Here is a 27,936-nt window from a genome sequence, read left to right as displayed (position 1 = left end):
GGTGCGTATACGCCAAGGAGATTTGCGTATACGCTGTACTTTTGGAAACAATGGAGCGTATACCTACCAAAAATTCTAGCATTACACCACTGAGTATAGGCTATTTCTCAGAATGAATCCATCGTTTTTAGACCACACTCATTGGTTTGTAATGTTCTTTATTATCTAAATTCAATTTTTCCTCTCTAGACTACTAAGCCATCATTCTTAGTTTCCTGTAAACGGAGCCTAATATAAGTAGAAAACTTTTAGGGAAAATATATTTTACACATTTTATTAAATCTGAAAGGACTAAGTGTCTTTTACATTGTGATTAATGCATGAAAATTCTGTTTTTTTTTAATTTTATTAACATAATTTTGTTTGACTATCTTTGTGTCATTCCATATGCAAACCTATAGATCCAATCATACGAATTCCAGCCCGTGATACAAAGGATCACGATAATATCACCATAAATTTAGAAGTATGTAATAAGGAAAATGTTTGTGGTCAAGCAACACAGATAATTAAACTAAGACGTACAGGTGTTGTAGGATATATAAAGTAAGTAGCAGTTTATGTTGCTTTGTAATTATATTAAAGTAGTACCTAATGCAAGTTTAGTTCTTTCTGATTAATCCTTCAAAACTATCAAATGGTCTATTTGGGTAATAAGATATTGTATGGGAACGATTCATAGCAAGAAATTGGAAGATGTACTTGCGAGGAAAGTACTTGGGCTCGAACGGGCGAATACGCACTAAAAGGAAAGCATGTGTAATGTTAGCACCCTAGAAGCAAATAGTGATATCCGTTTTTCTGCAAGCTGCTGTAAAGTAGAGCACGTACCATAATTACAGGGGGTCTACACTGTAAGACTCCGAGCCATTTTCTGCAGAAAAGGGTTAGGTGACTGGAAAATTAGGCGAATACGTATCCCATTATTTTTAGAGGCACACATTTTAAATGAAAAAGCTGTGTCCCAGGGTCACCCAAAGGGTCTCAGATAGGGTCCAACCAAAATTTGCAAATGGTAAGGGGGGTCAAGTAGTTTATAATTGGAAAGGTATTGTGAAAAGAAACAAGACTAAGCAAATCTCGAGCATCTACGCTCACACTGTACAAAATGGTCGACAGTCAAAATGTCAACACAGTTGCCATAAAAGAGTCTATGACCACCATTTTGCATAGAGTGCGCATACAGACTCGAGACTTGTTGCAGATGGTTTCTTTTCACAATAACTTTCAAACGATATACTACTTCACCCACCTTACCTTACCATTTGAAAATCGTGAGGCGGACCCTGCATGAGACCCTACGAGAACTCCTGGGGCAATGCGTTTTCATTCAACATGTGCGCCAAAAAAATATTGGATTCGTGTGCGCCAATGTTTCCATCCACACAAACATATCCGCAAAAAGTAGCATGGGAAAAGAATTTATAGACGCCCTATCGGCATGGCACATGTTCTTGTGGACGTTTACACCAGCTTGCAGAAAAACGGACATTACTGTTTGCTTCAGAGGTGCTAACATTACACATGCTTTCATATTTGTGTGTATTTGCCAGGAAAGGAAAGTACGTGAGCTCGACAGAAAAAATACGCTTAGAAACAAGAATATGAATAGCGTTAGTACTCCTAAAGCGATAGATGATGTGAGTTTGCCTGCAAGATGGTACAAATTTGCACCAATAGATGGCGCTACATAGTAGCAGAGAGAGCCACCTCATGTCTACCGGTACACTAGTTCCAACAATGAAACTGCAAACGCTAGTTCTTCACATGGGGAAAGGTTAAATATGTAGTGAGACGTCAAATAGCGCGGGAAGTGGTGATCAATCCAATGAATGTAATGCGATTGATTGGAGTGGAAGTGCGACACAAGGTACGTCATTAGGAAGGAAATGGTCTGGAAGATGAGACACCTGCATCTTTTCTAGAAGAAATAATGATGGAAATATATGGAAATCAGTTAGAAACCGAAAGTCTTCGAACGTTAGAGCGCAGTGGTGAAGCTTGTGAAGAGAATGAAGAGGAAGAAGTGAGAACGTGAAATGACACTGTAAGTCCTGCAAGAGACAATGAAAGTAGCCAAAATGAATACGAACCGTGGCCGAAAACGTGTAATGTCGACAATGTGATCATACAGTTTACTGGTGCCATACTAGAGAACATATTCGTGGATTATCATATGTGTGGATTCAACTCATATAAAAAAACTCCTGCAACGATACCCGAAATTGAAATCAAGAAACAATATTAAATGCGTGTTACAATATATAGCAAAGAAACAGCAAAACACTGCTGCGTTCAGAGGAAATCGTACGCTACAGTTAAAGATAATCAAGCAGGGCACCATAGCAAAGTTTGATGAAGCGCGCGCCATGGGAGCTAACGCTCTACTTTGCCATGCACTTGCGGACGTTTACAGCATCTTGCAGAAAAACAGACATCACTGTTTGCTTCCGGACAACTAACATTACACATGCTTTCCTTTTTGTGCGTATTCACCCGTTTGAGCCCAAGTACTTCCCTTGTTAGATACGAAACACGCTGTGGCATGATAGATAGATATCGTATTTTTCAAAATGTCTTAAAGAACAATAAAAATTCTCCATGATAAAACTATTGTACTTTGGTTTACACTCTATGTGTATTAAGTTATTGTTGAAATATCCGACAGGTGTGTGTCGCTTTCAGGGGAATAAACTAGAACCTGGTTAGACAAGGTAGTCTCCGGCTGTAGCCAACTGTTTTTGTAGTCGTTCAGTCAACATTCAGATTCCATGACGAAAGGACTCTGCAGTTTTCAATGTGAAGAAGTTAACCGTAGTTTGCATCACCTGATCATTAGGGAAGTTTTCCTCTATAGTTAGTTTTCTAGTGGTCACTTTTTCATCCCGTGTGCAACTTAATGGTAGTGTATGATTTAATTTTGTTCCATATAAGATAGGAAATGAGAAAAGTGATGGTGGACATGTCAGATCCACGACTGGGAGGGAGAGGGGTGTGAAGAAATGGTGAGTCATCACTCGCTTAACACTTTATAACTTCGCTCCTAAAGAAAGGTCTAACAGGGGAGGATCACGAAGTTGCTCCGCTGAGATCCGAACGTACAATTGTATTTGCATTTGATATGTTGTAACTAGATGAATCCCAAAGTTATACGTGCCACCGGGCGGAATGTCGCGAGTTACAACATATTTTGTAATGTAAAAGGTACAAAAAATTACCTGGCAGAATAGTTTGAATCAAGTCATTTGTTCGGAAACGGTTGGGTAAATGGAAAGCTCGGCGAACACATATCCCATCATTTTCAAGGACACACTTTTTGGGATCAAAAGTTTGCCCCAGGGTCTCCCGTAGGGTTCCAGACGGAGTCTAACTCAAAATTTTCAAATGACAAAGGGGGTTAAGTAGCACATCGTTTGAAATCAGTTGTAAAATGAAAGAAAATGGAGTAGGTCTCGACTCTCTACGACAACACTGTGCAAAATGGCGGCGGGTCAAAATGTAAACAAAAAATTGGAAGTCACATAGCTAAGGCTTTCCCTTAATCGAGTTATGACAGTGCTCAATTCCTTCTTGTTTCACGAAAGTCTATTTCCTTCGCATTATCCTAGTAACAGATTCCGTATCTGCGTAGTCCGCTTCGAGGTACTCGTCTCATAACCATGATGCAAGTTCATCGCTGAGAGAAACTCTTTAAAACCACAAGGAATATCACACATTATTGGCTCGTATTACCCTTTCCCATAAACAGTCCAACCCCAGTTAGTCACTGTAGTTAGTTCAGGATTCGTAATGTGTCCTTTACGCCGTATTAGGGCTTGAAAATTTGTCCTTTTTATGGCCTGACGGAGAGTATATTGTGTTGGAGGTCTGCATGATCCATCGACTTGTTTTTGTGAAAAACCACCACAGCAATTCTTTTAGAGATTTATTTTCAGGATTCTTAAGTATACAGAGAGTATAAATGCTTCCACAACTCGGAACTTTTCTTCATTAAAAGTATCTTTTCCCAGTGTTGACAAAGGGTCAATTACTGTCTCATCAGCGTCTATAAATATGGTAAAGAAACTTGTGTTTGCTTTACCATAAAATGATCCGGTAATATCAGTCAATGAGAGAGAATGCAATCCAACCAAAGCATCAGCTTGTTTGTGACCTAACGCTTGATATACCAAACGAACAGAAATTTCACGGGTTTTAGCTCCTGAGACAACAAACCAGATATCCTGTGAAAGTTGGGGGTAGAAATCGTCGCTAGCAATAGGACATCAGTATCAGAAGAACATATTTTTTTTTAGAGTATTGCTCTGTTTAAACTTGCGAAGAGTGCATATAATATAATTTTTGTATCAGCCTCTTCTTGTGTTGTTACTAGAGATTCAACACATCGGTTTGTAGCAAGAGCCTGATTCCGATAGGATACTACAATATTTTTCCCATTACCCAGGATGGTTTTCACTGAGGATTACTAAAAACCTCCGTTAGTCTGTCCTTGTTTTTATCATGAGAGAAAAGTTTTTTCAAATGAATATTTTTTGTTTATGTTGGATTCTATCTTGTACATGACAGGAACACTACCTTGTTGTTTTCGATTTCTCATTGCATATTTATGAGAATTATCTGCATGTGTGTCAACGACAACATGAATCTCAGAAAAAGCACTATATTTTGAAAAAAAATATATTTTTGCAGAGCTGATTTGTTAAATCTGAAATTGTTCTCGTCTCCTTTCCAGCTTTCAGTTTGTTTGAATGGTTTAAGTTTTACCCACATTTGTTTGGTAACATTGTGCCTCAACTGGAAGAAAATGGTATCAAATACACTATTGTGATACAACAGGATTGAGCACCAACGCACTTCGCGATTCACATGCTCAATTACCTGAATCAAACGTTTCCTGGCCGCTAGATTGGACGAAGTTGTGTATCTTGACCAGCTCATTTTCCCTAGCCTCCAAGAAGTCCCGATCTGACGACACCAGACAATGCTCTGTGGGGTTTCATAAAGCAACAAGTAAGAAACACTCAATATCATACAACGCAGGAATTACGAGCAGCTGTGAAACACGCCTTCACCCTTGTGACTCCGGAGTATCTCCGCAAAACATCTGCGAGAACTTAGCGCAGAATTCAGCTGTGTTACGACATGATGGTGGTCATATCGATGTTTATGACTCTGAAGACTTCAAGGTAACTGTGTACAGACATTCTACCATAACTAACACTATACTGTTGAAACTAAAGGGAGGTACGCCCACTTCCGGACCACCCTGTACAGGGACTGACTGGGGTTGGACTGTTTATGGAAAAGGTAATACGAGCAAATAATGTGTGATATTCCTTGTGGTCCTAAAGAGCTTCTCACAGCAATGAATTTGAATCATTGTTATGAGCTGAGTACCTCAAAGCGGACTACGCAGATAGGAAATCTGTTACTAGGATAATGCGAAGGAAATAGACTCTCGTGAAACAAGATGGAACTGAGCACTGTCATTACTCGATTAAGGGAAAGCCTTAGTTATGTGACTTCTTATTCTATTCTGTTCGTCTTTCGACTTGCGGACAATCGGTTGAACAGCATAAAATCTCTGTGACGTGAAGGAATGGACATCAGGAAGCGTTTGTGTTTCTTTTGTCCCCCTTTTAACCATTTCTTGTTTTTTTTCTTTTTTTTCTTTTTTTTAATGCGTTCTAAATGTGGTGTCAGAGTGTAGTGAAGTGTATATTAAAATATTAAGAAGAATTAATTTTATAAAGATTGAAGTAAGAAGGACAACTTCGTATTCTGGAAGTGTCCCGATGACTAACGTGTGGATCCACACCAGAAGAAGAGTATCCTTTACTTTTCAGTAAATGAATATAATAAGAATGTGTTTTCTTATGACTGGAGTACTTGTTCCATGATAATTAAAACATGTTTCTAAAATACTTATGAACATCTACAAAATTAATATTATTATGAATCACATAGGAATAGGTGTAATGATAATTAAAAAAAATATTAATTGCTTCTCTTGAGTGAAATATTAGATTTTGTGTACTGTTCTTTTCTTTTGTTTTATATAACAACGATTTTGAAAATAAAAGATTATTCGTATTTCACGCTCTTTTTATAAATTTAACTACTTCGCATAAATAAATAATACCAAAAAATATTTTATAAAATGGAATATTTTTTCTTAGGAAAAATCATTTTTCTGAAATTTTAACCAAAATGGCTAGATTTACGTAAAAGGTGCTAATACCATAATGTGTAGAACGTACTTAGACATTTCTTTTAAAAGAAGAAAATTAAAATCGAATGATTATGAGTGAAGTTAAAAGTGTTAAGCGAGTGATGATTCACCATTTCCTTCATCGCTCCCAGTCGCGGGTCTGACATGTCCATCATCACTTTTGTCATTCCCTGTCTTATAGGGATACCATACAATAGTCTACCATTAAATTGCACACGGTATACCACTTGAAAACACACTACTACTAAGAAGTGATCAAAATGCCCAAAGAGGTAATAATCAGTGGAAGAAACGTAAGAGAATATGTGGGTGAGGAAAAGTTTCATGCACCATAACCAGTAGTGTCATTCAGCTGATTTGTCCAAACCAGTTCATCACATTTCCGGAATCGATTGGTAAAATTGCATTTTCACCTCTAGATCTGGTATTTAGGACAAAAAGTAATTTAATCTAAGTCGCTATTACTAGTATCATTGAAATAAATGATAATAATAATAATAATAATAATAATAATAATATAATCATTCTATGGTTACCACCTTTTAGTATACTTACTGTGGGAGACATTGAAAATGTGCAGTTAGGCAGTTCCCCACACGAAAAAGTCAGCCAGTTTGTTGTCGATTAGTTGAACAGACGCTGTGATCCATTCAACCGTTCAAAGAATAACAATATTGGCGTGATTTATCTGCTGTCAACACGAAATATTTTAGCGATAGAACCATATCGATATCTCTACAGTCACAAGTGCACATCATACTTCGAAAATTACAAATGCCACCAAGAATATTTCTATCGAATATTTTGGATAATTAGCGTTCCGCAGTATATTGCATCTCTTTTATCCTGAATTTCAGGCGCTGAAAATGTTCTTAAAATTAAGGATATCCCGCCTAATTTGTGATAGGTAGCAACCTAAAATTATATAGTAGTAATATTAACACTAAGTAAATTTACTATATTGATCATTGGTTCGGTTGTTAAATGATTTTAATGATACCACTGACTGTAACCCATGGAAAGTCTGGCCCATCCTTTGAGAGACATGTGGTGTGCATTGTCAGTCAACTTGATACCACGTCAATTGACAATGCTGGATGCTTGTTGAAAGTTTGCGGCGAATTACATGGAAATTCAGTACTATAACAATCCCTAGTGATAGTTTTGTCTCAACTGTGGAAGTCATGATAGATCACATCAACATACTAACATATAATCTCTTCTGTGCGAGGAGGGTATATTTCGTCCTGCCAATAGTCACGATCCAACATTTTCCTGAATCACTTACAATTTTTATAGATCAATGTTTTATCAGAAGTGACAATCCGTATATAAAACTTTCCCTATTAGTTGATACATTCACAGAACGGCAGACTTAAAACGGCGGTCCTTGTCGGCTGCCGATGTCATCTCCTGAGGACCCATGGGTTCAACTTTTTCACTGTATCGATTGCATAGAAGTGCCGAACTACATTGGTATAATGTAATCCTACTTCGTCTGTTATTCCGCGAACATTTATCGAAGGGTCTGCTTCCATGGTGTTTCTGAGGATTTCAAATGAACAAGCTGTTGGTAGGTAGTTGTGGAGTTCATTTTTCAATGTTTTATCAACGGCACCAAATTTCACAAGCCAACTGCGTATGGTGCTTTAATTAATCACTGATGACTCTAAACACTGTTGATATTTTTCGCAGGTAGATATATAGAATGTTCCAGTTTGAAATCGCAAGGAAAATTCACTCGCAAATCTCCGTAGTACACTTTAACACAAATCTATTCACCAATACACTGCCTCCTGAGTGATTGTCTGAATGTGTATGTAGTTAATAACATCGTACTCGTAACTGCGTTCCATTCTTTGCTTGTTTTAAAAAGGGTAGTCTTCCAACAAAGTTAAATGGAATATTTAATTTTCACCATCCCAATACTTAATATAATTGTTATTTTGAAGATTGAAGTTAAGGTGTATGCCATAAATTATTAGTTTTTATTGCATCTTAGATAGAAATTGCTATTCACTTTACCAATTATAGAGTTAAGTCAATTTACAGTGTATTAACAGGGTGCATATGGTATTTGAGGATTGCGCGCCTGCAGTTATATGCATATTATTTGATTTGATTTTTCCATTGCATCAGTGACAGACCTTTAGAAAGAAAAAAATTAAAAGGGAGACTGTGATTGTTGTAATATACGCACAATGCAGCAATCTTGAGATTGCACAATTTCTAAAAACAGTCAGATTATTAGTGCACAAAGTTAGGAAGGTGTTGGAAGCATCCGATGCACCTATAACTAAGTATAAAAGGCACACTCTGCATTCAAACAGTATGAGGAAACCTTAGTTTACAAAACACATGAACATAATTCATTTAAACCCTGTAAAGTACGTAAGAGCAATTACCAGATTTCTTAAGATATCTGAGTTCACAATGCACACCTCGAGTGTATGAATACATTCATTATAACTCGAATGCAATTACAAAGGGATAGTTGATCCCATCGCGCACTCAACGGTGGCTTCTTAACTGATTGCTAATTAAGATCAAACATCTGGAAAAACTTGCCATGATCTGGTTTCTTCCCGACAAAAATATCTCAATCTAGATCAAAAGTTGAACAGGAGAAATGGCAGGTCTTTCTTATGTGCAGATCTTTCTTATTTCCCGTTTCTTTACATAGGATCTTTGGATAAGTTCTCTTGCTGACTACATTGAAGTTCTGGGAAAAAATGTCAAGCCTTGGATAGACATCATATACAATGGAGGCTCGTACATTCTGCACCAGGATCTGCACATGTGATATGTTGTGGCGACCCAGGGTTGAAACGCAATCAATCTGCACGATCACATCCCACCAACTTCTAACTTAGTAAATACTCTAGACCAGGCATTTTAAAGATATTTCAGACCATTACCTTTCTTTTATTATATCCTCTTCTCAACTATTCTCACATACAACTGTGTAAAAATACCTCCCAATTGAAGAGAACTTCAAATCAGCCAATCTAAATTCACAACTCACAATATTTTTCTGTTGCAAAGTCATAATTACAATTACCATTTTACCTCTTTTCGCGACCACCTCATATATTCTTCTTGTGATACCTTTAGGGCTTCCGGCCACCAGATTAGCAAGTCCCTCTTTAGACTATTACTTACAGAATATTTTTGTACAATACAGTAATAAACGCTCCTACAATGGGAGTAATTCTCTTAGAACCTCAATTACTCAAACAATTTCCAACATCAATTAGGACCATCTGATTAGTTTACGTAATCACTTCCGATTACACATTGAAGTTGTTACTGCAGCAATTGATTGTTGTATTCAGCAAACATGTGCTTCATATAGGACTGCAAAAATTTATCAATTTCGAATCAAGATGGCTGTCTTTCTTAGTGTCATTAACTATGCTCTCAATTACCCTAGGCATCCTTGTAATACAATAACCAGGTTGTACTGTGGAGTAATCTTTCGAGAGTTGACATAATTTCGAGAGTCGCTATTGCCCTCTTCATCGGCTACTCAATGATAGACAAATCCAAACGTCTTTGAACTCACGTTCCCATTATTAGTCTTACTTTCTTGACATTGCATTATAACGAGTCATTCCATTAACACTTCAGTTTGACAATTAAATGAATTCTTACTATTCACATACAAATACAATTTTTAAAACACGTACTGGAAATGTACATAGTGTTTACAAAGCATTTAATAGAAGATTCTTTCGTTAGGAGTAAAGCAAGCGAACTTGAATCTCTAAATACTCTGATATGCAGAGGAGTAATGTCATTTGAGTGGGTACCTTTCCCTGAAAGTTCACATGAATTCCCACTTTTTAAATGAGATTTTACTTCTATTTAAAATATTGAGAAAAAATATTTATCAGTTATTATTAAGTATTCTGCCTTTCGGCAGGTCGTGGGACTAAAGAGTTTTTTTTTTCCAATTTTAGATTTAGGTCAGGAAATGTTTCCTCCACGTTTTTCAATCCTCAGCTTCCTCTTTTAACTCCCAATATTTTCTTCTGTTTCTCATCGATCAGTTGTGTTCTTCTTCCCATTCCTCACTTTTCTTCCATCTTTCCTTCTATGGTGGTATGGAGAAGACAATTGCTTCGCAAGATGTGTCAAATCCAATTACCCTTCCTACGAAAGATGCTGACTAGAAGTGTCCTTTTCTCTCCTATCCGTTTTAAAAAAATCTTCGTTTGTTGCTCTCTCTATCCATTTTATCTTCTCCGTCTTCTTCCAACACCACATTTCAAAGCTAGCTAAATATGTCTTCTCTAGCTTCCGGAATGTCCAAGTCTGAACCATACATTCCAATGCTCCAGATATAGCACTTGACCAACTTCTTCCTAAGTTCAATATTGAGCCTGCTAGTTAAGAGTGACCTTTTCTTGTTGAATGTTTCTTTATCTATGGCAATTCTTCACCTGATCTCTTTGGTATAGTAGGCATATCTTGTCAAAATACTTTCCAGACACTTGAAGTTCTCGACCTCTTCAAGTTCTCTTTCTTCTACTCTGACCCATAAAGGCTCGTTTCCTCGGGATATTCTCATGTTTTTCGATTTTTTGATGTTAATTTCCATTCCATATAGTTTTCCTGTGTCAAATATTTTGTCAATCATCTATCTATATAGTATGAATAATTAGGTAGCTGAGTTTCTAAAATTTGAATATAGTTTCTCAATCATCATTAATTAGGACAAGCTTTTATTCTTATGAGTATTTGTTTACTATGAAGCTCCAACTTATGTGATACATAAATTCACTTGCATAATAAAATTGTAAGGGTTCGATAACTTAATACAAACATAAAACATATTCCTTAAGTGTAAATATTGCATGACAGCATAATGACAATACATGTAAATAAGTTTTCTATTCTCGCAATAATTTTCCCATATTCTTTGATACGTACACAATCAAAGATAATAGAAGAAAATACTTCCCAAGATGTTTATGATAATCGTTTTTGAAACGAGTTGTTAGTTTACATTAACGCCAACATTTTTTCTATATATATATTGATATAAATTTTCCATATTTGTAGTTGCGTTAAAAATTGTGGAATTCTTGTGAACACTCAAGAGGTGCTCCATCTACGTGCAATGTGTTTCACTAATCAAGGCAAAGTTCGGACTGAGTGTGTATGGAGTATGAATCCCACTGTAGAAACGACATTCGGATTAGAGAAAAATGAACTTGTTATATTTGAAAATGTCTTAACACAGGACACACAGTATAATTTCAGTGTGTTTGGTAAGTAACTAACTTTTATGTAAACAGTAACAACATATATTAAGAACTAGAAAATTTCATAAAATATGTTTGATTTCTCGAGTAAATTTCCTAAGCTATATAACCAGATCATTATTTTATTGTGCAATATACACTGGTGTGCAAAATTTACGTTAGAAAGTAAGTTTGGCAGGCTGTGCGACACTTGAACTGTACATGGAACGTAATTACTGCTACAGTATGATATAGGAAACAGAATGAAACACATGATTAGAAGAACCAAAATGACATTTTTATACAGAAATAGTAACTTGCATGGAGACACTTCACCTCAATGTAAACCACCTAACAAGCTTGATCTTCAACATGCTTCCATGCTGCTCACAAGTTTGGTAATATGTTGTAGTATGGTGTTCTATTTCTTCACCAGTGCTATTGACAACTGCTGGATAATCCTTGATGCATCTGGAAGTGCTGCAATACGTCTCTCTATAGTATAACACATTGCTCAACTCATGTCGGAAAAACGGGTGGTCAATTCCTAAAATTTCCTGTTGTTCCAAGAGTCCGCCACTTGCATGTTCGATGCAGTCGCTCATTATTATCCATCAAGGTGAAGTTAGAACCCACTGGACTCTGAAAAGACCCACGTGCGAAAGGAGCACATAGTCACAATAACGGTTACTTTTGAGTGTAGCGCGTTCAAAAATTTGGAGGTCGGTATGTCTGTGCAACATTATTTCTCCAACACAAAAACAGCTAAATTACCAAAACGATCATGTTCGACAATTTTCCTAGGATGATTCCATGTTCCCACCTCTCTACAGATAAATGTAGATCCAGGATCATTATTCATACTGAATCTGCTCTCATCTGAGCAGAGAATGCGACTCCACTTCTACTTGGTCCAGTCCTGATGTTCTCGGCACCATCGCAAACGGTGCCACCAATGTGCGGATATCAACTAAATATATTGTAATGGCTACCAGAAAAAGAGACAACTCTATGTAGAAGACTTGTCACTATAACGTGTAAAATTGGGTGCCTTTTAGTCCTGTTAAATGTATTTGCAATTGTAACTTCTGTTCCCTTCTTACCTGTTGCACAATGAAATGGTCGTTCTCTGCTGTACTTAATTGTGGTCTACCACTACCTTTCCTTCATACAGCATTGCTTGTCGTTCGGAAAGCTCCTTGTGCACTTGAAACATTGCTGTGGGCAATGTCAAACTGTTAGATCACACTCGTCACACTTTGTAATTCTTCCAGTTTTCCAGTTTTCTTCCTTGAATAATGTCGAATTGTTATCTTCGGCCATCACAATACACTTTACAACTTTCTGACTAACACACACTACCTCGTTTCACTTATTGAACTGCTTTGTGTTAGTGGAGTAAACAGATTCAGTGTTACCGTCACGCTGACATCACACCATGCAAACTCTTGTAACGTGTTTACGTGTAGATCTTTCGCAACATGCTGTCAAGCTTCCATTCATTTCCACCGAGTAAGAAATGTTTTATGTTACTTTATCTTATATCGTCCTTCAGTTTTGCACACCATTATACATATACGAACATATAATGATATAGTCCTGTTTTATATGTTTTACTTCAAACAATTCAAATTATTTTGCGGGATAAAGATAAAGGAAAGTAAAGTGTATTGTCACCACTGGTTATTTTCTTATCCAGAGTGCAAAGAGGTCGGCCACTTGATGTGAGTAAAAACATGCTTCTATACCAAGTCATATTAATTTGTGAAGAACAATACCTTTGTTTGTCTGGATTCTCTCACATCTTCATTCCACATGTTGTTTTAAAATAATTCACTATCATTAATCATCAGTCTACATTATGTTCTAATACATAACCATGGGAAGAAGAGCTAAAGATTTTGTTTTCTTGAGGTGCGTGGGCTAAAGTGATTACATTATGTACCATGTTTCAATCAAGTAAATCCTCACGTTAAACGGGTTTTCGTATCCAGTACCTAACTATGAAAACATTTACACTAATTCCAACACCAATCATTTCATGGATTTAACCAAGGATGTTATAAATAGAGGATCTGCCCATATGTATCTTCATCCTACTAAATCGATGAAGCCAAAAAACAACCGAGCATCGGCACGTCTGATTGGCTACTCTCGTTTCTGCCATTCTTTGATTGGATACTTTCGTTTCCGCCATGATTGTTGGCTCAAAACATTGCGATCCTATTGGGCGGAGTGGCAGAGTAGGGGTGGCAAAACTGTGACGTATGGCTTCAAGATTTGGTTGTAAGGGCAGATCCTCTATTTTATAAGGTCCTTGGATTTAACCTGCTTTACGTAAGTTATTATAACGTACAATTAAATGTAACTTGTGCAAAAAATGTGTTCATATATTTCAAAAGCTGGAACTTCTAATTATTAGTCAGAAACTAAATTGTATCTGACTTTAAACAAACGCTAGTTGGAAGCTTTTTGCCCCCTTATATAAACGTTTAAAGTAAGTTTCAGCTATCGTAAGAGATAGTCATACGGTTCGAGCGAATAGTTTATCAATGCTCTGGTTATTGACACTCTTCTTACGGTAAGTCCTTTCCTACAGAGGTTGTTGAGCCTACGTTTAGCCGATTTCGTTCCTTCCCCTTCCCGGGCAGAACTTACTCACCCGACGTGGCTCGTGGTGTCTTGCAGTGTTATGCAATGGCTTCCTGGGGACGGAGTTGTTTTTCCGCGCGGACGACAATAACGCACGAAACAGGACTATTGTTGTGAGTGTTGTGTTAAATTTGTTTCCAAGTGTTTGGGTTTCCGCTCTGTGACCAAAATCCCGCCCAAACTAAGCCGATTTTGGGAAGGCTATGTTGCGGCTCTTTATGACGCCCACTTTAGTCCCACTTAAGGTGGGTCCGTGTTTGTAAAGAATCCTTCCCAAAAGGATTCATGGTCGTTACTGGCTACTGTTACCGAGGTAAACTGAAGATTCGTAGGGTGGCGAAGAACTGTAAAATAAATTCGCAGTATTTTCAGGAGCAGATCATGCGGCCGATCCACGAGTATGAGATTCCTACAATGTACGGAAATGACGCCAGTCCGGTGCGCATTCACATGGACAAGGCCTCATCACATACCTCACGATCGTCCCTCGCATTCTACAGGGAGATGAAGGAGGCAAGTGGTATTCAGGTGATACCTTTTAATCAGGTACCTGTTAAATCTCCAGATGCTAGTCCTATGGACTATTGTGGATTTAGACTGCTGAAGTGGGTTTTGGGAAAACGGCGTGTGACAACTATGGAAGGACTTTGGAAAGCTTTGCAAAGGGAATGGGACAGGACTCCCCTCCCAGTTCTTCAGAGAAGCCTATTACAGTGGAAATTACGCTGTCGGGCTATTGTTAGGAACCAAGAGAAACACATCGAGCACTTACGGACCCGGCGCCTCTGTAATTTGTTGATAAAGTATAAAAACGGAGTCGACAGTGAGAACGTAGCTTAAGAATCCAGATTAATCCTATTATGTGTCTAATTAGTTTTATATATTTTCTTTTTCCAAATTTGGCTTTTAACGATTTACCAATCAACATTTTAGAAGAAAATGTTGGTTCTATATCATGATTTATTGAACCCATTTTAAGAAATTGGCCAAATGTAGACTGAACAACCTCTGTATATGCGGGAAAGCGACGTTAAACTTCATTTAATTAGTTGATCATTGAATCTAACGCAATTACAATATGATGCAATACGCCGGAAAATGTTGTAATATCAAGTAGACCTATATATGTTATAATTCGGTAACACGCGTACTATTCAATGTCGTATACTCTTGTCTTCTATAATTAAAATCACGCCAATTGATATGAAACGAGTGTCAATTTGCACCTACACTATCATTTCGCCTATGGAAATAAGTATAAATAATCATTTCTATTTCAAATTTTACCAAGTCAAATTGATAGAAACTTCAAGAAAAGTTTAAGTAAATTGCATTTAGAGGGACTCGAACCAGCGACTAAAACCGTATTCTGATCAGTAGCGAACCGTCTCAGACAACTTGATTATCAACTGACTACCTACTGCACTAAACAAATGGCGTAACACCTCTTGTTTCAAATAGAATATATAATACACACACACGCATATATATATATATATATATATATATATATATATATATATATATATATATATATATATATATATATATATATATATATATATGTGTGTGTGTGTGTGTGTGTGTGTGTGTGTAGAGAGAGAGAGTGAAAACGCCGCAGCAAAGTTTGAAATTCACTTCTGAGTCAAAAACATAATTGAGTTAATGTAGGAAATATTCAAGTACTTTGGATATTCAAGTAGATTTGGATGAACGCTGCGGTAGATAATTTTCTCTCTCTTTCACCGGAGACTGAGAATATTTCTGTGTATAGGGTAGAAAGAGTAGAAATAATGCTAGTGCAAACAATTAAAATAGTGCTAAATAAATTTATTTTATGTTGGATTAAATTAACAAAACCATAAATCTTTTCTACATACAATTGAAGGTTGGAAGAGTAATTGAAAGATTTTGAATATATCATTTCCAAAGCTTGAAATTCTCAACTACGTTGAGTGATACACAATTCATTTGAAATTTACTGTGTGTCTCTTTTAGATTAATGTTCAATCTTGGTTGGCTGATTTGAAGTTTTGTGTCTCGTTCAGCGTCGGGGCTGTATAAGACGTGGACTTACAACTTCGATGTGGAATCCTAACCACATGAACTTCCGTCGGAGAATTAAACCAAAGTCTTCCGTGCTGAAGGCACGTACGCTAGCCATACAACCATGAAACATTTCAATGTTCAATCTAACCTGGAATGCTTCCCAACTGGTTTTGCGTAATCTGAGAATTTGCTTAGATAGCCCCTCCAAAGGTGTAACATATTCCAAAGTTGTAGGAGAGAATGGGCATAAATAGTGAATTTATGGTACAATAGGGATTTGTTAAAAGTGAACCCACACAATAGTGCAATTTTAAGATAAATTCCAACAAGTTTAACTGAAGTTTAGCAATCCAAAAAAAATTGGAATTTCAGTAACATTATTAACACCTTAGGGACCATCCAAAAACATTATTATCAGATGCTGTAAGTAATGCAATGTTGCCAAAACGTTATACACCTTTTATCATCAAATGACACTACTTCGTGTTATTTCATATACAAGAGACTGTATAATAGTAAACAAAAATATGTCTAACACGTAACAGTGCTGTAAAATTTAAGAGTTATTTGAAGAGATGTATTGCTACAGTTTTGATGTATAGTAGCAAAAATACAAGAGAAAAGAAAATGGTTTCTAAAGTAATTCTACTAAGGGTTATACTACCCTCAAGTACAAAAATATATATACAGTGACCTAACATTGTTGTCAGAATATAACATTATATTTCAAATTTTTAAAGAATATTCCAAACAGAATAGTTTCCAAACTAAAACAATACGATTCTTATATCAACATATTTCAACATATGAGTTTTGTATAATCTGGAAACAGATTTACACAGCCACTCCAAAGGTGTATCAAATTCCAAAGTTGTAAGTCCTAATGGGCATACGTAGTAAATTTATGGTACAATGAGGGTTTGAAACAAGTAAAGCCACACAATAATACAATTCATTCGTCTTCACGGTCCAAAAAGAACTGGAGAGAGACTGCCAGGGGTAATGTGGCCAACATTTCTCACAAGAAACGAAATTTTTAGCGTTTGTACACTATCAGGATGCTGGAATTCATCCATTTTGTCCACGCTGCCAACAGTGAGAAACATATGAGGCTTGTGCGCACACGTCACAGTGTATCAGATTAACGAGGCTACTATCTGACATGTTCTTCACGAGAATCTTCGTTACAACTCGTACGTGATATGTAGATGACACTTGTTGTCCGACAAAACCAGAGCGAACTGACTGACAGAGCCAGTTCCTGAACAAACAAATATCCTGAGGGGAGAACCAACTATTACGTTCTTTCCGATTAGGAAAACTTCGTCCAGGACTAGAAAATGAATTGCAAAAATGATCTGCGGCTGTGTAAAGTTACGAGGAGGTTCCGACTATCATGTATGATACATCAAATTCTTAGCCTCAGTGATGGTCATGAGCAGTGAAGGCAGCGTGATGCCTCTACATTTCTTTCAAGGTGAAGCAGTTGTAAAGCCGTGGATTACTGTTGTAGTGTGGGGAGGCCTTTTTTTTCCACAGCACTTCCCTCTATCCCATACAGCCCGTACTACCTAAGAATGGTTGCTCAACAATTATCATGACCATGTCATTCCCAACATGTGCAACCAGGGACGTACGCAGGGGGTGGGTTCTGGGGGTTCGGACCCCCCCCCCGAAATCCGGACTTTTTGTAAATTTAGTTTAATTTTAGGGGCAATTTTACAATTTTTAATATAATTTAGCATGAAAGTGTGTTTGGACCCTCCCGAAAAGCTTTGGACCCCTCCCGAAATAAATTCTTGCGTACGTCCCTGTGTGCAACCCTCAGCTACCCAGATATTATCCCAATGGACTATCACGTATGGGATGTGGTTGATAGGGATTCCAATAAATACCTATACAACAATGTTTCAACTTTAAGGACAGTTGTTGTGGATGCAATTGCGAGCTTTCTCAAGATCCATCTCATTACTGCCTTCATGCAGTTTTGACAGCATGTAGAGTCTGTTATTATGGCTGACGGCGGTTTTACTGAATTATGTAGTAATTGTGATGTGCTTACCTGTACAGCACATTGAAAGGTAATAAATGCATTTTTTCTAATGTATGTTCCTTATTGACTGCGGATCTGACTTTGTTCCCAAATACCTGCCGCACGCTGTATTTCCAATGAAAGATTACATACCGAATTTCATATCTTTATAATAAACCGATCCTCATATTAGGCATTTTCTGATTAAATATTACTTATATTTTCACCCCGTTTAAGAATTGCGTTTGGAAGCACTGACGTTTTTAGTTATTTTTAATCAGCTTATATGCCGAGTTGTATCTTGCTACTATCAGGGATTCTTGAGATAGTCTATTCTGAGAATAAAAGAACCCCTTTTTATCTTCCCTTAGGATAAGTGTTTTAAAAACTCATTCCATTGCTTCAGTGAGAAACGTTTTCTGTAAAAAATTCACGTTTCTAGGTATTGTAATATGTTCTAAGAGTTGATGAGTGATTCAATTTTATTCTCTCATACAAAACACTAGATCTAAAATAGAATGACACAAAATTAAAAACTGATGGTATATTTATACATATTTGTGAACATTTGCTGTCATCTATGGCCTTAAGTCCCTCATGTGTGAGGGATGACGTCCTTCGGCGAGCATATTATCGGGGGAAGGAAAAGGAAGGAACGACCTGGAACTTGTATGTTAGGTACTATCCCAGATTTGCTCGCTGTAGTTGAGGATGATTTGTCTGAGAAAGCTGTTACACCTTTTCGATCTAGTGTCCCCACCACTAATGAAATCTGGGGCGCTCACACTAGAGACGAAATCGTACGAATATGCTACATGGGGCCACAAGAAACCCATTGATGATACCTACTTTAGAAACATGAACCTTGTTGCGAGCTATAAGAACAACTGTCTGTTTTCATATTTCTCAAAATTAATGCATGAACCTTGGTATAAAAAAATGTTTGGTAAATGTTGTCCTATGTCGGAAGAAATTCGGGAATGTATATTCATATTCATATTTAACATAACCCATGATATTCTCTTTTGTCGAAACTGTGCATAAGAAATATTTATATGTATATAACGTAAGTTTAACTTTAACAATACTAGATGTATTAGATGAGCAATCTTTTCTTGTTTCAGGACTTTCCCGTGATAGTGAATTAGCAACAATAACAAAGCAAACTGCGAAGGAACTAAAATCTGGGAGTTGTAGTCTTAAGGCCGATACTGAAATTATAAAGAGTTTTGTTGATCACATAACGATAGAATGTGTTGGGTTTTCAACTACTTACCCACCAATACGGTATGAATTTTATCAAAGGTTTGAGGAAAAAGGTAATGGCTTTTCTAATACTCAAATCCTAACAAACTGAAGTGTTGTCAATCTAAGGATAGAATATGTAAAGTAATTATAATACGCATTTCAGAAGAACCTAAAGCTGCGAAAGTTCCTACATATTAGTAGCTAAGCCTTTCAAGCGATTCTTGTGTTACATCCTCATATATAATGCATTTTGTCTAAGTACTTATCATTGAAATGCAAAATTCACTAATTTCTAAAGCGTTTGAATTCCATTTTCAGTTAACAGTTGTTCGGTAAAGTTTCAGTTTATTTCTAGGAATTAGACTACTAATTTATCAAAATGTGTGGTTTCAACCGAATGGCCTTCAACAACATGACAATAACAGAAGTGTCACTAAGTAACTATTTTTAATAACATGCTTTGCAACTTTCTCTCTTACATTCTGAGATATGCTCAGATTTGAAGCTATTTCCATCTCATCCCTTGGGACTCGATGCATTAACACATGACGATGTATCACAAGAATCATTGCAAAGATAGCCATATTGGCTTTTAAAATATATCCTACCTAGTTGCAAAAAGTGAAGACGTATATCAAGTTAAAATTGTCAGATCTGATAATTACAATAAAATTTATACCAATTGATAGTACTACAGTAGTGCTGGTTAATGTTACAAGTTAGTGCTTCTACATACGATAAGTTATTAAGAAATTAATGTCGCCATTTTGATTTGATCTCAAGCCGAAATTGCCACTTTTACAAATAAACTTTCCCAAAAACGAAATCGTTAGTGCTGGTTACTGCTACAAGAACAACGTTAGTGCTCCTACGTACAGAAAGTTATTAACAAATTAAAATACCGAATCTGCTTTGACGTCATGCCAAAGTCCCTACGTTTACAAATAAGCTTTAAGGAAAACGAAAACAGTTAATTGTTAGTAGCACGATAGTACTGGTAAGTGCTACAAGCACAACGATAATGTTCCTACTTACGGAAAGTTATTAACAAATAAAAGTGGCAGTTCAGGTTTAAAACTCACCATTTTTACAACAATCTTTGCTGGAAACTGGAAAGTGGTCAATTGTTAGTGCTTGTTATTGCCGCAAACACTAAGTTAGTGCTCCCATGTGCGGAAAGTTATTAACAAATTAATGTATCAATTCTCGCTTGACGTCAAACTAAAATCGCCACATTTAGTAATAAGTTTTGCGGGAAATGAAAATGACGTCAATCATTATTGCTACATTAGTGCTACAAACACGAAGTTAATGCTTGTACGTGTGGAAAGTTAGTAAGAAATTAATGTGACTATTTCGGTTTGACGTCAAGCCAAAATCGCTATTTGTACAAACAAGCTTTGTTGGAAACGTAAAGGGTGTCAATTGTTAGTGCTACGTTAGTGCTGGTTAATGCCATAAACTCAATAATAATGTTCCTATGTAAATAAAGTTATTAACAAATTAAAATTCTGAACATCAATTCACTTTTACAAATAAATTTAGAAAGAGTGATAACCGTTAGTTCTAAGTTAATGCCAAATACTGCTACAACAACAATGTTAGTGATCATTCGTATGTCGAGTTCTTAGCTCTTTAATGTGGCGATTCTGAGTTAACATCATGTCAAAATTGCAACTTTTGCAAATAAGTTTGTGGATAATCAAAGATTATAAATCATTTGCGTTACTGGTTACTGCTGGTTAGTGCTGCAAGCATAAGTTAGTGCTCCTCCTTACGAAGATTACAAATCAAAGTGGAAATTTTTGCTTGACTTCAAGCCAAAATAGATACTTTCATAATAAGTTTTGGGAAGAACAAAAAAGATCATTCGTTAGTGTTACATTATGCTGCAAACATGTTAATGATCCTACGTACTGAAAGTTATTGACAAGTTAAACATCTCCACTTTTACAAATAAGCTTTGCGAAGAACAGTAGAGATGTCAATCGTTAGTGCTGCTTAGTTCTTCTACGTAGGGAAAGTTATTAACGAATTGAAATGGTGATCAAACAAGAATCGCCACTTTTACAAACAAGTTTTACAGGAAAAGAAAAGGAATCGTTAATGAAACTTCCGTACTGGTCAGTGCAACGAACACAATGTTAGTATTCCTACGTACGGAAAGTATTAATAAATTAAAGTGGTGATTCTAGCTTGATGTAAATCAGAAATCGTCACTTTTACAAATAATTCTGTGAGAACGAAAAGGCTGTCAATCGTTAGTATTATTTCAGTGCTTGTTAGTACTACAACACTACCTTAGTGATGCCATATACATGAAAATGTGAACAAATGAAAGAGATGATTCTGACTTGACCTCAAGCTGGAATGGATACTTTCGTTTAATAACTTTCCATACATAAAAGCAACAACACTTACTTGTAACACTAACCAGCACCAACGTACCCCTAATGACTGAAACTATTTACGTTTTTCTCAAAGCTTATTTATAAAAGTGGCAACTTTGCTTCACATCTAGAAATTATCATTTTAAGTTGTTAATAGCTTTCTGTAATAACAAGTAAGTATCTCCAATGTTGTACTGTGTAATATCCAACACAAGGTACTAAACATTGACACCTTTTTCTTTTTCCGTGCAAACTTATTTATAATGTGTCAATTTAGCCTTAACCATTACTTTAATTTGTTAATTATTTTTCATAGGTAGGAGCACTTACGTTTTGCGTGCAACACTGACGATCACTAAGATCGCACTAACGATTAACAGCCGTCTCGTTTTCTGCAAAGCGTATTTCTAGTAACTTCCTGTATGTAGAAACACTAACGTTGTGGTTATAGCATTAACTAGCACTAACCAACACTAATATATCATTACCAAATGGTACCAGCTTAGCTTATTTGTAACAGTGTCGATTATCGCTTAACCGCAATTTTAAAATATTAATAACTTTTCTGTGCGTAAGAGTACTAATATTGTTCTTGTAGCACTAGCGCAAAAATAAATATTGACACCTTTTATGTTTTCCCCAAAGGTCATTTGTAAACGTAGTGAGTTTTGTCTGCCGTCAAGCCAAAATCGCAACTTTCTTAATTTATTAATTCCTTTCCCTACATAGGAGCATTAACATTTTACTTGTAACACTAACTAACACTAACGTAGCACTAACTATTGATATACTTATTGTTTCCTACAAAGCCTATTTGTAAAAATGGCAAATTTTTGTTTCACGTGAAGGTAGAATCTCTATATTAATTTTCTAACAATTTTTCGTAGGAGCATTAATGTTGTATTTGTAACACTAACCAGAATTAATGAAGCACTAATAATTGTTACTCTTTTCGTTTTCCGCGAAGCTTATATGTAAAACTGGTGATTTTGGCCTGTCGTCAAGGCAGGATCGCCACTTTATTTTTTTAATAACTTTCTGTACGTATGAGCACTAACGTAACACTAACAATTGACACCTTTTTCGTTTCCTTCAAAGTTTATTTGTAAAAGTGAAAATTTTTGCTTCATGTTAAGCCAGCATCGTCACGTTAATTCATTAATAATTTTCTGCACGTAGGAGCACTAACATCGTGATCGTGCTTATAGCTAACGTGCGCTAACGATTGACATCCCTTTCCTTAACCAGAGTTACTACCTTTACTTGTGATAAGCACTAACCATCACTAACGATTGACACCCTTTTCGTTTCTCGCAAAGCTTACTTGTAAAACGAATGTTAATTTTGGTTTGACATGAAGACAGTATCACCTTATTAATTTGTTAATAACTTTCTGTAAGTACGAGCAATGACGTTGTGATTAAAGCACTAACCAGCACTAACGTAGCCTAACGATTGACAATATTTTTCGTTTCCCACAAAGCTTATTTGTAAAAGAGGCGATTTTGGCTTGACGTTAGCACTAACGTAGCAGTAGCAATTCTTATACTCCAGGTCACAAAAAGTGGGAATGCCTTCCAGAGATAAAGTCCAGAAAGTTGAACCTACATCTCTGCGTTCCTCGGATCTCCTTACAAGGGAAATATATTTGCCCTCAATTCTGTTCTGAGCAATGTGGGTATTCTCTAATACCAACAGACCATCTTCTGGACATTCCCTCCAAGATGCAGAAAACAATCATAAAATATGACAAGGCCAAAAAAATAAATAAAAGTAAAAACTGACCTAGTACATGTTGCAAGATGAAATCCTGTAGAACAGTAACAGAGATAAACAAAAAGGTTAACATTCATACGCTCTTGGTCTAACGGGTAATGTAATGGATTAGCGTGCTAACTTCTATTTTAATATGAATTCGAATCCTCGCTACGCTAACTTCTTTTGTAAATAAAAAATCTGCATTTTACCGACAAAGCGCATTCATGCTTGAGTGCAAGAAATTTATAAATACATATCACAGTTATACAATATAGTATATTAGAATATATAAACAAAACTACAACCCCTTGTCCTCTTGTCTCTAAGGTTTACTCTGGCTTGGGAGATCCACATTCGGCGTGAACTCATGGTTCGATTTCATGTTAAACAATATATCCAGATCTTATATAACCTCGGTGTTGAAAGGGATACTAAACCTTATTACAGCACAGTCTAATTTTAAGTCTTGAATAGAAAGTAATATGGAAAGATGTTCATCCTAGAAACTAATTCTTCAGTAATTCGCGCAAGCAGGCTCGTTATTTCTGGAGGACAGTCGGGCAATTGCCCCCCCCCCCTGAGTTTGATGTATACATTTTAATCAATAGTTTAATAACGAACAATACATAGTAACATTTTCCATGTTATCAATAGTTAAGCTGTCAATTTAGTATGTAAGATTTATCTTACGTTGAATATAATCTATCACACTAGTAACAATTTAATCTCGAATGATGAAACTTTGTTCAGTTTCATTTCTCAAGAGATTTTCTTTCCTTTCTAGCCATTGTTTTGTCAATAACTTACAAAACACTGACATCAGACTTCTTACATGCATAATCTTTAAAACTTTTTTCCATATCTTTTTCACAACTGTCACAGATTTCGTCGAATGTTTTGCTTAACACATTCTCAGTACTGAAAATTGTTCATCTAATAGTTTAGCATTGGTACTTAAAAAGTAATTCTGATAGAAAAAGAAAATTAAACTACATACACACAATACCATGTTTACATTACTTATCCCCAAAATTTCTTTGCTGTTATTTCTTAGTAAATTACATTGTGCAACAAATTTCAACTCTTTTTCTGTCCTTCAATTGAAATTATGTGATTTTAACTAAATGACAGGTGCTGAATTTATTAGTGGAAACCAAAATGTTCCATCATGTCGCGTTTTTGTTTGGGGGGGGGGCATCACAACACATTTTACGAAACGTAAATCTTTACCTATATTTACTATCTAATATACGCTAGAAAGGCGTATTATACTAATGTTAAGTTCTATTAACTTGCCCTTTAACATACTTTCTTTGGTCGCTTACGCTTGTAGACATCTTCCGGAGTCTCTCTCATGATAGACCAGCGATACTCAACAAGTATACTTTCAGTCAATTTTCCATTCTAACGCTTTTCAAATGTGACAATGTCCTGATGAAACCCACTTACTGCACCGAGGTTTTGAGAGAAAAAAGTCAAAATGTTACATGGGTCTAGGTCTTGCTTTCCAGATCCGCTCCTACTCGGACATAACTGATGACCCAGACAGGCTTAGCAACCTGGAAAGACCTATGGTTCAGAAGTAACCCAAATATAAGCTCTACATTATTTTAATCATTTCCACTAATTGAGCTCGAATGTTTACATGTTTTTTTTTTTCGAGTCTGACCTTTCTTAACCCATTTCTGCCCAAGTTATTTTTTCGAAATATTTGTTTCTATTTTTCATATCTCTTACAAAATACACACCACGTGACACGGAGCGGGATGTTGCTGACCTAATCGTAGGCAGTGATACCAACCGACACTAGAAAAAGTTGTACCGTTTACCCCGATTTTTATTTCAGCCCCAGAGGTTCCGAAACCTCGCAAATGTCGACGTCAGAGGTTGTCGACAAATGTCGACAATGGGCACGTCACGTATTGACAATTTCAAACATAATTTCATATTAATTCGTCTTCTCAGATTGTAAAATAATACAGTAGTTTTGAACACGAAATACGCAAAAAAGATTTAACAAACCACTGTTTGGGCTCAGCAGTATCTCGTATATTCTACACATCAAGTTTTATCGGTTCGCTTGATTAAATTTTGAGGATCTCTTATAAGAAAAAAATAGATTATATTTTATGAATTTCTCGCGCATTGATATTCTTATAGACCTTGTAGCTATCTTTCAGCGCAGTGTTTTGACACATACAAACGCAGATACAAAAAGAGAAAGAAAATAACAGGCTTCATGAGAGAGGGCAGAGATAAAAATCATGTTAGAATTAGATTTAAGAAAATGAAATGAACATAGATCGAAAAGTACAGTTTAATGTCCAACAGTTTTGCCCTTTAAGCTAAAAGAGAGTGATGGTTATAAAAGTAAATGGTAGCGCAAGTAAAAGTTTAGTGAATTCCTATCGAAAATCGCATCCTGGACTACGTGCACCAAAGATGCGCGTACTAGCAACCAGACTAGCGAGAAGGACTAAAATCAAATTAACACCCTCACACAAATTCTCCATGTGTATGACGATGTTTCGTCGTCCCCGGGTTTGCTTCTGTCATACCGGATCACGGATCTGACTTCTTCCAGGTCACGAAAGGTGTAACCAGTTTCATCACTGTTTCTCGATACCAAGTACAATACAACATTCGTTCCAACCCCAATGAGTAACAACTGAGTGTTGTCTGATTTCTTTTTCTAAAAACGGGCTTTAGTTACCGACGGGAGTTCATGTGGTTCAGAACTCACGTAAATCTGTAGATCCACGCCTCATATAGCCTCGCTATGAACGAGACGCTGAGCTCAAATCAACTACAACAACAATTAAAAAGGGATATTCTAGAAAGTACTCTACAGAACACTTTCTTCATAATGAAATTTTATTCGTATCAAACAAAACCAAAGCCTTTTATAAGATAAAAGCTTCTGTAAAAGCTTCCAAAATATTCACAAACCTTTAGAAAAGTTTGATATAGGAGGTTCTTTTGAACATATGTTTTTAAGAAACAGTCAGCTATTTTAGGCATTATTAAATTCGACAGTTGCTATATTTGCTAGCGAAACGTTGACGTTACTTGTTCTTTCTGAAACATACGCAAAGGAAAAATAGATTTTGATCTCACACCGCCATGTAGTAATAATGTAATTAGTTATGTTGATTTATAAGTAAATCAGGAAAAGAGATGGTGGTTCTGTGAGCCACTCCCTGGATCTATCGCTAACTCAATTAGTTCATCAAGGCAATATTATAGCCACGGGACATTAAATGAGTTCCTCGAAGCTTAAAGTTCTTAACATATTTCAGATTATGTCGAGAATCTAATTCAAGATGTATATTTGAAGGTGAAATACCACGTTCGTATTCAAGAAACTTGTATTTCAGCATATAAACTAATTTCCAGTACTTGCACTCAATCGCAGTTTACTTTAGTATAAAGCATTGCTTACTTTATCAGAGAATTGTTCATAATATTTGTCACACCACCTTCCACTATTTCAAGTATAAATATATCCATTTTCCATTAATAAATGTAATGTAATGTGAGTTTCCTGACTAAGAGGTAAGTGTGCACTCCTTTTTTCGGGTGCAGCAGGTTTGCGCACACTTGAGATCCAAGATTGCCCACACGTTTCAGTTATACAGATCAAGATCCAAAAATCCAGATTTGCACACAGTTTTTTTTACAACGTTCGCAAACTTACATGTTAGATGTTTATTATTATGAAAATGAAAAACTATTTTTGTGTTATTAACCAGATCAACAGAGCATACTCAATGTGCCAAAATTTACTTTCTTATACAATTACTTCTATAATAAGAATTTACAATAGCTTTTACAATCACAATTTCTTTCCTTGGAATCTATGTCCAATGTTTTTAAGAAATTTGATTCTTTCCATGCTTACAGTGTATGTCCGTTGTATATACATCTCTTAAGTTCCTCGAACTTTTTGATAACAAATTCTTGCCTAGAAACTTCTTTTTTCCTTATAGGACACAGTTCACAATTGGATACAGAATTAAATTTCAAGTCCGTCTCCGTCTGGATCCCTAGTATAACTTCCACAACTAGATGAATATCTGGGGAACTTGCATAGAATTGTTCGTTGAAGTGTCTGTGAAAGGTCTCTGGACTATCTGTTGTCCATGGCCTAATTGAAGGCTCAGAAGCCCACATAGCAGGTGGAAATCTGAAAATGATATAAGAAAATACCGTTATTTTATTTGAATAAAAGTCCTTTTTCTTGGTAATAACAAGACTAGCACATCAAAACAAACTCAAAATTAGGAGAGAAATAGTAGAACAAGTAGTAAAGAGTATAGATAAAAG

The 27,936-nt window shown here is 36.2% G+C and overlaps 1 protein-coding gene across 1 annotated transcript; it reads left to right on the top strand.

The window, feature by feature from the left end:
- Positions 1-405: 405 nt before the first annotated feature.
- LOC145679420 (uncharacterized) lies at positions 406-27,040 on the top strand. The gene is made up of 4 exons (XM_081750002.1): positions 406-546; positions 11,300-11,508; positions 19,339-19,533; positions 26,910-27,040. Exons 2-4 carry the CDS (start codon positions 11,358-11,360, stop codon positions 27,038-27,040), a joined length of 477 nt encoding a protein of 158 aa, XP_081606128.1. The 5' UTR covers positions 406-546; positions 11,300-11,357.
- Positions 27,041-27,936: the final 896 nt, after the last annotated feature.

This window comes from Thermobia domestica, chromosome 2 (genome assembly GCF_964235325.1).
Source record: "Thermobia domestica chromosome 2, izTheDome1.hap1.1, whole genome shotgun sequence".
NCBI classification, from domain to species: Eukaryota; Metazoa; Arthropoda; class Insecta; order Zygentoma; family Lepismatidae; genus Thermobia; species Thermobia domestica.
This window is presented reverse-complemented; position numbering and strand designations above follow the sequence as displayed.

Coding starts and splice junctions, on each gene's coding strand:
- LOC145679420 (XM_081750002.1), top strand. CDS start 11,358: ATGTGTTTCACTAATCAAGGCAAAGTTCGGACTGAGTGTGTATGGAGT. Junction 11,509..19,338: donor GTATAATTTCAGTGTGTTTG/GTAAGTAACTAA, acceptor TTCTTGTTTCAG/GACTTTCCCGTGATAGTGAA. Junction 19,534..26,909: donor TCAAAGGTTTGAGGAAAAAG/GTAATGGCTTTT, acceptor AACATATTTCAG/ATTATGTCGAGAATCTAATT.